The following is an 11,284-nucleotide window of genomic DNA, read 5'->3' on the forward strand; positions in this document are numbered from 1 at the left end:
TAAAAATCATCAAAGAGTGCAGTCAACTTTATTAAGAACAATAAGCGTAGAAACTTAGCATCTTTGTGATTAGATTAATTGAAGTCGAAACGTGTTACGGTCTTGACATCTTAAAACAAAATGAAACGGAAAACAAGATCCATTTTTTAAAGGAAAATACTTTAGTCATAAGCTAATTATACAAAAACAATCTCACAAACTGATGTGGTTCGTCAGATTGTAAATTTACTTTATTGTAAAATAAATTTAACAGATCAGATGAAATCACGTCAATTTGTAGAATTATTTTATATAATTATTTTATAGATATAGCAGTATTCAAGAAAGTGCATTGAATTTATTATATAAATTAGGAGTAATATTAGTCTATTAGATACACTTATATGCTATGCAAATATTGCGTATCCTCTTTAAAAAATAAAGACATATCATTTAAAAAATAAAATTTAACAGATCATCACTTAATACAATCGAGTTAATATTACTTAATGATCAATGGAACTTATAAAAGAAAATGATTAATGGAAAAAGCTATTGGAGCTACCGCTGTAAATTTTTTTTTTTAAATTTAGTAATTAAGAAAATATTTTTTAATAATATTATGATTTTTTTATTTTTTAAAAAAATATTTAAAAATGTTAAAAAAATACATGAGAAAAAAAAAAAACACTAATATAACTAACGGTAGCGCTGGAAGAGGTGGTTGTAGAGCCGCCCATGATTAATATGCTACGCAAGAAATAAGAATGGATCAACGGACAGTGACCGAAACTGAGGGATAAATTACGCGCAAGCATATACCAAAAGTTCGAAACTGCAAAACCTAACGGTCCTCGCGTTGAAACGCCCCCCCGGGCTTCGATTCCATTTCCCACTTTCCTTCTCTACCCTTTTGTTGGATCTCGTCCTCTTTAAGTGATTGATTGGCAATATTATCATGGAAATCGGTATCGGGGAACCGGGCGAAACTCATATCGCATTCGTTGAATGATTGATTTATCGGTTTAAGTTTTAATTTTAGATTTTGGTTGATAACAAAGTTCTGATGAACCTTTCTGAGCTTTCAATTTTATGTGAATGAGACTGGAGGTTCGTCGAAATGAGCTCGCAGAGGCATCACGTGACGGTTTGGGAACTCGTCGAGGAGGGCAAGAAGCGGTTTGTGGTCCTGATCATATGCGTCGCCGGATTGTCATACCTCATGTCCTGTACGTTTTTTTGCCCCACTTTCATTCCGCTGAAAAATATTTTTTTTATAAGTAATTTCGCTGAAAAATATGATCATGTTTTGTACTTTCTCAGTTGATATGTTTTGAGTCGGTTATAGGAGCATTATGTTTTCTTTTTTTTCATAGTTTTAGGTTAAGTTTGTTATTTGATTCTATGTGTCCGTTGCAATCGGTTACTTCGGAGGCTTGCTTTCTGATTCTCTGCTGTGTTTCGATGAGTTTGGTAATGAACATTGGAATAAGGAATGGACAACGATTCCTCTTCTTCTGTCAGAATCTTTGTTAGTGGCTCGTAAGTCGTGTTTCCTTACAATTCTGAGCATCATGTGTATTATGCATGCTCAAGTACCCAAAAAAGTATATTGAGGTTATGAAGAACTCAATGCGAGTTTCAGCATGTGCTTGGTGCATTGGAAGTGATAAATATTTTGGATGAAGGCTCCATGTTACTTGATAGATGTTTCACCATGTGCTTAAGATGCCTCCCAAGTTTCTCCCTCATTTGGGAGATTAATCTTTCATGCGTCATTTGTTGAGTATGAGCTTCATGTTTTCTCTTGCATTGGTATGAATTGTTGTTATTGTTCTTATACCAGTGACAAGCTCCTCAGTTTGGGTCAACTTGCCTGCTGCTGCCTCCTTAATTATTGTCTTGCGTTATATATCTTTGGATTTTGACATGCGGAGAAAAGCTGCAGCATACAACAGCAATCCATCCTCAGCAAATACTCTTCCTCCAAAGATTCCTCTTGAATTACCTAAAAATGTTGAAAAGTCTGAATGGAGAAGCAAAGTGAATTCTCCTGTTGTTGAGGATGCAATAGATCACTTCACAAGACATCTGGTTTCTGAGTGGGTTACAGATTTCTGGTACTCTCGCTTGACACCTGATAAAGAGGGTCCGGAGGAACTGTTGAACGTCGTGAATGGGGTTCTTGGGGAAATTTCTGCGCGCGTGAGGAATATAAATTTAATTGATCTACTGACAAGGTTTTAGTTCCCAAGATGGCCCCGCGCCATTTCTCCCTGATTTTTTATGGTTTCCTTTTATTTAGAAGTTGATTAACTGGGGAACTAATTTTTAAAGAATGGTGCAGGGACCTTATTAATCTTGTTTGCATTCACTTGGAGCTTTTTCGTGCAACTCAAGTGAAGATTGAAAAGCAACATTCAGGATCGCTAACAATCGAACACCGAGAAATATTGCTAAGACACATCCTGGCTAACGAGAACAAATTGCACCCTGCTCTGTTTTCGCCTGAAGCTGAGCACAAGGTTGTTTACTTTCTTCTTTGCTCTGGGAAGTATGCTGAACTCCGTGAATTTGTAGGTTGTACCTGGAAATATAAATAATATGGTTTCTTGACCTTTTGTTCTTTCAAACTCCAATTGTGGTTACTGTGCTTTCTCTACCCTTTGTTCCCAGGTTTTGCAGCATCTGATGGATGGTCTTATTTCTTCTACATTCAAGCCTGAAGATCTGGAGTGCCTTCTCTTCCGTTATATAGCCAGAGAGCTTCTAGCTAGTGCAGTAATGCGACCTGTCCTAAACCTAGCAAGTCCAAGGTATGTGTTGCTTCCCAATTTGCTTTTTTATATTGTTACATTAACTTTCTTTTTTTCATCGATTTATTTATTTATTTTTTGCAGGTTTATGAATGAAAGAATTGAATCCTTAGTCCTTAATATGAGCAAAGCAAAAAAGGGGGCTTTGACAGTAGAAGGGGCATCTCAGACTAGATCAGATGAGCGTTCAAGGATTTCATCTGACTATTTTTCTAGATTCTTGGATCCTACTGTTACTGGTGTTGAACTTGTGCCGTTAAAAAATAATCAGTCTAGATCCACTGCTAATGCATCATCAACAGATCAAGACTATAGAAAGAAGGAAGGTGAAAATCGGGTAATTGAGCAAGTATCACAAGCAGGGAAGTCCGTTAAAGTGGATCGTTCAAAGGCAATATCCAAATCGAAAGAGAACAACACTGTAACCAAGGTTAATCACTCTGATAGTACCGCTGTTCACTTTGGATGTACTGATCAGCTTTCTGTAGAAAGCTTATCATGCCCTACAAATCGGAACATATCGAGTCACTCTTCATTTATTTCATTTAAAGAAGATGAAAAGCACAGCATCAAGCATTTGGAGGAGGTTGAATCAGGGAGCAGTACTTCTTATACATCAGAAGATGAAGAAACTAGCAATGTAACAGGCCTTGATTCTCCGGGAACTAAAGTATGGGATGGTAGAGGTAACAGAAATCTGGCTCTTTCTCACATTCATCACCCACTTGAGAATTCTGAAGGCCTTATAGCAAAGAAGACTGGTAAAGGGCATATTCACTATCAAAGATTAGTTAGAACCCCATCTGGTCGTAAAAGGTCTAGACTAAGCAGTCATAAAACACACATTTGGCAGGAGGTTGAGAGAACAAGCTTCTTGTCTGGTGATGGACAGGATTTACTTAGTTCTGCCAAAGGATATGCAAATGCTGAGGACTCTAGCGATGACTGTGAGAATGAAAATTTGGGTAGAGTTCAAAGCGGAGCAGCTGCTTCTTCATCTGTGCTTCCTATACCAGAAAGTCGTAGTTTTACTGTCAGTTCTCTGCAAGATACGCTGGCGGTGGCTTCATTTTTTAAGTTGAGATGTGAGGTACTTACCATAAAGCTCTGTAGTTTCCTTTATTTCAGCATGTTTAATTTTTAATTTTCTAATAATGCTGATATGCGTAAAGAATGGTAGTTCATTTGCTGTTGCAGGTATTGGGTGCAAACATTGTGAAGAGTTGCTCAAAAACATTTGCTGTTTATTCAATATCTGTTGCAGATGTAGATAATAACAGTTGGTCAATCAAAAGAAGGTGCTAGGATTTTGCAATAAACATTCTGGTTTTATCCTTCATTGATGTATTCTGTGATTTTCTGACAAGTCAACCATGTATCGTGTTATATAAATTATGGCTTCTGTAAGTTGACTTTGATTTTTTTTTTCCTTCTAAAAACATTACAGGTTTCGTCACTTTGAGGAGCTACATCGGCGTTTGAAAGAGTTTCCAGAGTATAATCTTCATTTGCCACCAAAGCGTTTTCTATCAACAGGTTTAGACGTACCTATCATTCAAGAAAGGTGTAAATTGCTTGACAAGTATTTAAAGGTCAAGCATTGAATCTCACTTTTCTTATCTTTTAGAGTATGAAAGTTAACTCTTAGAAGAACTATCTATGCTTGAGATGTATTGGAATATCAACCTTTTTTCTGGTCTGTCTTTTCTTCTTGTGGTGTATAAGTTTGTGCCTCATCTCTTACTGCTAGTTCTTCCAGAATATAGTTGAAACTCTGTTTACTCATTCTTTGTTTTTTTTTGTTTTTTGGGTGGGGGGAGGGGGGAATGATTATCATCCGCTCAACATATAATAATGTCCCACCCACTAGCGATGGAACACCCAAGGCCAACTTTTCCTTTCATCGTGGTTATACTCATACCTTCAGCAATAACAACTAGACTTGGAATTTGAGTTCAGCTTACCTATGAGAAAAAAACTCTGGTTTATGCTTTACTAGCTATTTTTATCTCCCTATGCTGGCTAATAATATTGTTGTCTGTTGTTTCTATCATTCGTCTTGTTGTTCTTACTAGCTATTTTTATCTCCCTGTGCTGGCTAATAATATTGTTGTCTGTTGTTTCTATCATTCGTCTTGTTGTTCTTCAGAATCTTATGCAGCTTCCAAGAATTTCAGGATCAATTGAAGTTTGGGATTTTCTCAGTGTTGACTCCCAGGTTCTGTATATTCTTCTCCTCTTTGACTTAATTTTTTTTCCTTTGGTTGGAAGAGGGGTGAGTTTTGGATCTCTGCTTCTTTGAGGAGAAGTTTTATTGATAATTTTTAAATTGCAGACTTATCTATTCTCGAATTCCTTTTCTATAATTGAAACTTTGTCAGGTATATCATTTTTTAATACAACATGCTGAATTTAGGTCATATCTTTTGATTCCTTTCCTTCTCATGACTCATCCTATCTCTTCATATCTGTTGGGAGCTTTCTAGTTGACCTAGAGGATAAGCCATCTGAAAAGAGTAAAAAGCTTCCAAAGTTTCTTGGACCTACGATTGTGAGAGAAGATTTAGGCACTGAAAATAAGGAGTCCATGTTCCTGATGAAGAATAATGTTGTGACAGATGGGAGATTAAATGCAAAAGGCATGTCTCATTCTCCTGTGAAAATTTTTTGTAAAGAATTTCATGTCATTTGTTAATTCCGATGTGATTCAGATACTAGGCCACAAAACTATGCATCTTCTCCCTCAAGCTTGGAGAACACTGTAAAAGGAAGAGATGATAATGGTTCATCTGAGTCGCTTCATGATGCTGCTGCTGACCCATTCCTTCCTACAGAGGTTAGCTCTAATTGTTGCCTTTGGAACCATTAAATAAACCAATTTCTTGTTCTGTGCTGGGTGATGCTTTCTTTAACAAAAATTTATCATTTCTGAGATAATATATTATGTTTGTAATACCCATTTATTCTCCACAGTGGGTGCCGACAAATTTAAGTGTCCCCATATTAGATTTGGTAGATGTCATCTTCCAACTTCAAGATGGTGGATGGATCAGGTATTAAATATGTTTTTGCTTGTTAAGGTTAACAAAATCGCATCTTGTTCTGATCAGTTGAATAACTTCTGCTGAACACTTATTATATTGTGTTAATAACAGGCGAAAGGCATTTTGGGTGGCCAAACAGATACTACAACTAGGAATGGGTGATGCCTTTGATGATTGGTTAATAGAGAAAATCCAGCTTCTGCGTAAGGGATCTGTTCTTGCTTCAGGGATCAGGCAGGTTGAGAAGGTAACCTTTGCTGCCGTTAAAGTATCTAGTTTGGATTCTAGGCTTAAGCTGGTGTGAAGTGTATTTTTGCAATTTGTAATTTGATCTGTTGGTGATGGACGATTAGATACAAGTTTGAATTTAAGTATCTGCATTGATTAAGATTAGTAGAAGGTCTATGACTGATGTGGGCTTCCATAATATCAAATAGATTCTCTGGCCCGATGGAATATTCATAACCAAGCATCCAAAGCGTCGACCACCACCACCTGTTAACCCATCCCAGAATACACCTCTTGACCGACAACGTTCAGGGGTATCTCCACCTATACACACTTATGAGCAACAACAGGAGGCAGTTCGGCATGCAAAGTTTGTTTATGAGCTAATGATTGGTAAGATCATCCGTATGGCATGTTCCCTGTTATTTTGTATTTTAACACCACATACAAATACCCGTCACTTATCCTGGAAATTCGATAGCTTTATCTTCTTCTTCTTTTTTTTTTTTTTTTGGAATCTAGACAATGCTCCGGCTGCCATCATAGGTCTTGTTGGTCGTAAAGAGTATGAACAGTGTGCAAAGGATCTCTATTTTTTTATTCAGGTAATTTTGATCTCAGAAGGTTGACAATTCTCTCTCGAACCTTTTAATAAGCTAATTTTTGTTCACTGACCAACGTCTATGGATTGTTTTCGTCTGGCTTTGTCACTTACTTTTGGTTTTGTATCAATCAAATTTGTACATCTTCAGTTAGAAAAATTGTGCCGAGCAAATAGATGATGGACAAGCATTTAGGTTGCCTCTACTTTGGATCCTTTGTGTAGGGTGGCTCCTATTCTGCAATTAATTGGAATTACCATGCTGTTATATTCCCAGGGCATAAAGGATGCATGGGATTTTACTGGAAAAACTGTCAGAAAATGTGAGATATGTGTTGTAAATATGCACAATTTTGTCAATGTCCTTTTCACATTACCGTTTCTCTGTAATCAATACATCTCCATTCAGATAATTTGATCAGCAGATAGTCTCGCCGAAGCATCAGTTTTCTTAGGACCTTGAGAATTAGGTCGGTGGAGATGGGTGTGTCTCAAAGTATAAACTACTTGGGGCATTAGGAATGGTACAAAAATAGAATCGCCATCCTTTTGGATCGGAGGGCAACATTTGAATCTTCTTGCAAATCCCGTGTTTCCCTAGTAATTGCGTTTAGGGCAATAATGAAGTTAAACAAAAAATTAGTATGCCAAGAGTCTTTATTCTTAGGATGGTGGATGGTAACTGGTAAGCGGCTTCCTGGACTTAGCTGACCCCCTGTCCCCCACCTTTTTCAAGAAGTCTTTATTGTTTTAGAAAAGTTAGATTGGAACATATTTGTTTTGGTTTGGCATAAGATAGATTGTAGCAATGTTGTATGCCGTAACGTTTCCACAAATATTGATTCTGGATTAAGGTATTATTTTAGTTGTGTTGTAATGACTTTTTTTTTCCTCTCTTGTGCAGTCACCGGTTTGTTTGAAGCAACTCGCTTTTGACCTTCTCGAGCTGCTGCTTTTGTCCGCATTTCCGGAGTTAGATTATGTTTTCAAGCAGTTGCAAGAAGAAAGACATAAATTTGTTGAACCCAAGGGAAATTAATGGAAATTTCAGATCTCTCTCCCCCCCACCCCCATGTAGCCATGATATTAGTACAAACATATCTTTTAGAAAGCTATCCTTATATCACAAAATTTCAGGAAGATTCGGTAGTCTCGGTGTGGGACTTAGTACGGTCCATCTATCAGGGGAGCCCACACGGATAGTGGGAGGAGTCTCACCGGACTTCACGAGTCACACCCCTCTTTCCAATCAGCAATGGCAATTGGCAGGGGTTCCAAATCCGTAAGTGAGGCTGCAATATTCTTCATCAACAAGCAGAGTGATATCTCCTCAAGACCTTGTTTCAGATAAAACTTAACTTATTCAAATAAACGGAGACTGTTGTGATATAGCACTGAGAAATTGAGGTTGTTTAATGGGCTCAGGTCTTTTTCCAGAAAGACAAAAACAAAAGAGAGGAGAGAAATATTAAAAAGCATATATACTTTTCGAGAAACCACGTCAGTTTAATGGGCTCAGGTCTTATAAAATTACTTTTATTGTGAGATAGATCTAGCGATCAGATGAAACCGAGATTATTTTTATGTATTTCTTTTGTGGATATAGCAGTACTCTTTTCACAAGTCAGAGGGGAGGAGTACATTTGAGACGAATCACAGATTCACCAGAGGTCAAGGACGAAAGAGGAAAATTATGTTTCACATGCAAACTGGCAGCAGCTTGCTGAGGTGGGTGGCAAGTATGATTTTATAGGTCAGGTTATTGTTAATGTTGTCATATTATATGTATACCATAACGGCTGTTCTTTTTGCATTGACTTGCTTAACAAATTCATCATGTTAATAAGTTGAATCGACCATGACTTATTTTAACTCATTTTAACGTCTTTAGTATAAATGGATTGAATTAACTCAGCTGGATTCACGTCAATTTGACAAACAACAAATATTCATAAACATTTAACTAAAAAATAGACATCAACATTATAAGTTAATAAAACTAGTTATTTGCATGGACACAGGGCTTTGTTTTTCTCAATGACATGCAACTTGATTATACTGGATATATGCAGATTAGTTGCGAGTTAAACAAGTTGAAAAACAACTGACACTGATCTGCAGTCAGAAATGATCCTACGAACACATTTACTTTTGGCAACCCTGAGCTTGAAAAACACAACTCCTCGCCATTCGCCAAACTATGACGGGCAGCAAATCTTTCATTTTTACTAAAAGAAATGCCTTGTAATTTCAGGCACCAGGTGAATTCCAAACATGACCAAACCCTCTAGAACTCTGAAAAAGAAGAAACCCAACACCCAAAGCTTGAATTAAGAAACTACTTCGGCAGCAGCTAACATGGTATCTTATCAGTCCATGTAATCCCCGCCAACAGTAGCTTCCGCCATTCTAGTCATTTCCTCTAAGAAATTAGACTGGATATTTCACCATCAAATTGATTAATAATTGCAGCAGCTATAATAGAACTATACGATAGCATCGAAATGCATTCCATAACTTTATCAGAACAGAAAGAAAAGCATTCCATAACACATCTAATTTGCAAGACAAAATGATAGATACCTCTCTTAATCCTCCTAGACATGTCAACCAAAACAAAATTCATACTTCACTGAAATAGGATGTAATCAAAGATGAAACATCTATAGGATTTTCTTGTCCAAAATTAAAGGAGACTTCGTACTTAACAAAATCAAAACAACTCGTTCATTAAAAAGATTATAACACCTACCCATCAAATATTGCTTTTATCACGATAATCAGTCACAACGCACAAAACTCCATCTAAAGAAAATGTAACTTGGTGTGCCCAAATTACAATCAAGAACACTCTCCAATAATGCCTTAAGCAGTAGGAGCTGATCCCTTCTTCCTTGGTGCCGCTTGAGTACCTAAAAAATACCCAAACAAAAGATCAACACACGAAAAATCATAACCTACTAAAGGGGCATATAAAACCAAATGACTCAAGATAAAGGGAAAAAAGGCATACCCTCTCTGAAGCCGCTCTTGAATCTGCGGGGCACATGGCGGAGGTACCTCATTCTTCCAGTTCCAGTAGTCTTCCTTCGGATTGCCTTCACACTCCAGTTATCTAAATCCAACGAGAAAACCAAAAAAACATCATTATTGCCCAAAAACCAACAAAAAATACCCTCAACGAAAAAAAAAACATTATTTTCAGTGAAACTGAAGAAGAAACAACACAATCCACAATTCCTCCTCGACTTCGCACACACGAAAAACCTAAAATCTCATTTCAGTCAGCGAACATTCACAAATTAATCAATTGATCAATTACATAATGATAAAAGAAAAGAATTTCATTTAACTCAAGCTACAGCCAACAGCAGTTGAAAAACAAAAACAACGGCAACCCAATACCTTAAATTCACCGTAGACACAAACCCACAAGAACAGATGAATCAAATTCTAAACAATCCATATAAAACAAAAATCCAAACAGATACAAATATATACTTATGTCTAAGAGAGAGGGGCATACATGTCCTCTTGCGGGCGGCAGGGTAGGCACAGGCGGAGCAGCGACTCTTCTGAAGATGGAAGCTGCGGCGGCCACACCTCACGCACAGGGTGTGGGTCTTGTTCCTCCTCTTTCCAAAGCTCCCCGTTCCCTTTCCCTATATACATATATATTCATACACGGATCATAACATATACAGATTCCTTTGTGTGTATAGGCCAACACTTAATTAGATCCAGGGAGATGGCTTACCATTGGAGCCGATGCAGATGCAGATGCAGATGCAGATGCAGAACCCTAGCAGAGTGAGAGGAGGTCTGTTCAGGCTAAAGGACCATGGGACTACGAAGAGGAGAGTATTTATATGAGTTCTTTAGGGTTTCTTAGGGCAATTGGGTTGGTGGTGAAACTGAGCGGCATGTTGTGGCCAGATTTGGGTTTGTGTTTGGGCCCAAGATGGGCCTTATGTATTGATAGGCTGGGCCTGAACGTCCCGAGAGTTTGTTTGTGGAGACCAAAGTGAATTCATATAAACGACGTGTCGTTTGAAGTGGGAAATTAGGAGTGGGCGTGGTGAGAATAGGCATGAACTTCAACCCATTCTGTCCATAGAATTAATTCTTCCAAGGCATTTTCCTTCTTTTGCTGCTATATCAAAGATTCCAATTTGTTCCAAAGACAACACTAGTCATTTTCTCATTGAATAACTCCAATGACATTTCCTTGGCTGTTAGAACATTCTCGTTACAAAACAAACAAAAGTATAAAATCTGATATTGGTTCACCAAGATGGCAAGATTAATTGCAGAACCAACGTACTGATTATGCAGCTGAGACTGTTAACCCCTTTTACCAGTTTGAGTTTTGCTTGCAGCCCTGGAAGACAGGCTAGGCTATACACGAGCTTAGCTAACTTTGCGGGTTGAGTTTCTAAGATCAGGTGGAAATTACAGGCTATATATGATCGAATGAGACCATTTAGATCTTTCAGTGAAATCATGCATGTATGAGGTTGGTGGGAGGTATTTAACATTGCAACTGTGAGAAAGTGACTTGACTATATATAGGGGAAATGGATTGCACCTTATCGCCTTATCCTTTGTATCAAACA

General features: G+C 37.6%; 2 protein-coding genes across 4 annotated transcripts; one reads left to right on the forward strand and one right to left on the reverse strand.

Annotated features, from left to right (window-relative positions):
- Positions 1-724: 724 nt before the first annotated feature.
- LOC121247752 lies at positions 725-8,108 on the forward strand. 3 transcript variants are annotated; one of them, XR_005937279.1, is made up of 17 exons: positions 725-1,208; positions 1,826-2,219; positions 2,327-2,504; positions 2,656-2,795; positions 2,880-3,880; positions 3,976-4,093; positions 4,243-4,387; positions 4,945-5,013; positions 5,131-5,176; positions 5,282-5,434; positions 5,507-5,631; positions 5,769-5,848; positions 5,951-6,086; positions 6,277-6,460; positions 6,590-6,672; positions 7,573-7,758; positions 7,805-8,108. XR_005937279.1 is itself a non-coding variant. In XM_041146181.1 (16 exons), the coding sequence occupies exons 1-16, from the start codon at positions 1,100-1,102 to the stop codon at positions 7,705-7,707; spliced, it is 3,096 nt and encodes a 1,031-aa protein (XP_041002115.1). In that variant the 5' UTR covers positions 725-1,099; the 3' UTR covers positions 7,708-8,108. The 3 variants fall into 3 exon arrangements, 2 of the variants coding, with proteins under 2 accessions (XP_041002115.1, XP_041002116.1); XM_041146181.1 differs by having other exon boundaries at positions 7,573-8,108; XM_041146182.1 differs by having other exon boundaries at positions 726-1,208; positions 2,880-3,885; positions 3,993-4,093; positions 7,573-8,108.
- Positions 8,109-9,374: 1,266 nt separating this feature from the next.
- On the reverse strand, positions 9,375-10,599 carry LOC121247754 (60S ribosomal protein L37-3). Its single transcript, XM_041146185.1, has 4 exons — positions 10,426-10,599; positions 10,195-10,330; positions 9,682-9,783; positions 9,375-9,580 (listed from the first exon to the last, which is right to left on the reverse strand). The coding sequence occupies exons 1-4, from the start codon at positions 10,426-10,428 to the stop codon at positions 9,534-9,536; spliced, it is 288 nt and encodes a 95-aa protein (XP_041002119.1). The 5' UTR covers positions 10,429-10,599; the 3' UTR covers positions 9,375-9,533.
- Between the last annotated feature and the right edge of the window lie 685 nt (positions 10,600-11,284).

Source organism: Juglans microcarpa x Juglans regia, chromosome 1S (assembly GCF_004785595.1).
Source record: "Juglans microcarpa x Juglans regia isolate MS1-56 chromosome 1S, Jm3101_v1.0, whole genome shotgun sequence".
In the NCBI taxonomy this organism is placed as follows: domain Eukaryota; kingdom Viridiplantae; phylum Streptophyta; class Magnoliopsida; order Fagales; family Juglandaceae; genus Juglans; species Juglans microcarpa x Juglans regia.

Coding starts and splice junctions, on each gene's coding strand:
- LOC121247752 (XM_041146181.1), top strand. CDS start 1,100: ATGAGCTCGCAGAGGCATCACGTGACGGTTTGGGAACTCGTCGAGGAG. Junction 2,220..2,326: donor TTAATTGATCTACTGACAAG/GTTTTAGTTCCC, acceptor AGAATGGTGCAG/GGACCTTATTAATCTTGTTT. Junction 6,087..6,276: donor GGATCAGGCAGGTTGAGAAG/GTAACCTTTGCT, acceptor AATATCAAATAG/ATTCTCTGGCCCGATGGAAT.
- LOC121247754 (XM_041146185.1), bottom strand. Junction 9,784..10,194: donor TGCCGCCCGCAAGAGGACAT/GTATGCCCCTCT, acceptor CGTTGGATTTAG/ATAACTGGAGTGTGAAGGCA. Junction 9,581..9,681: donor CAAGAGCGGCTTCAGAGAGG/GTATGCCTTTTT, acceptor GGTATTTTTTAG/GTACTCAAGCGGCACCAAGG.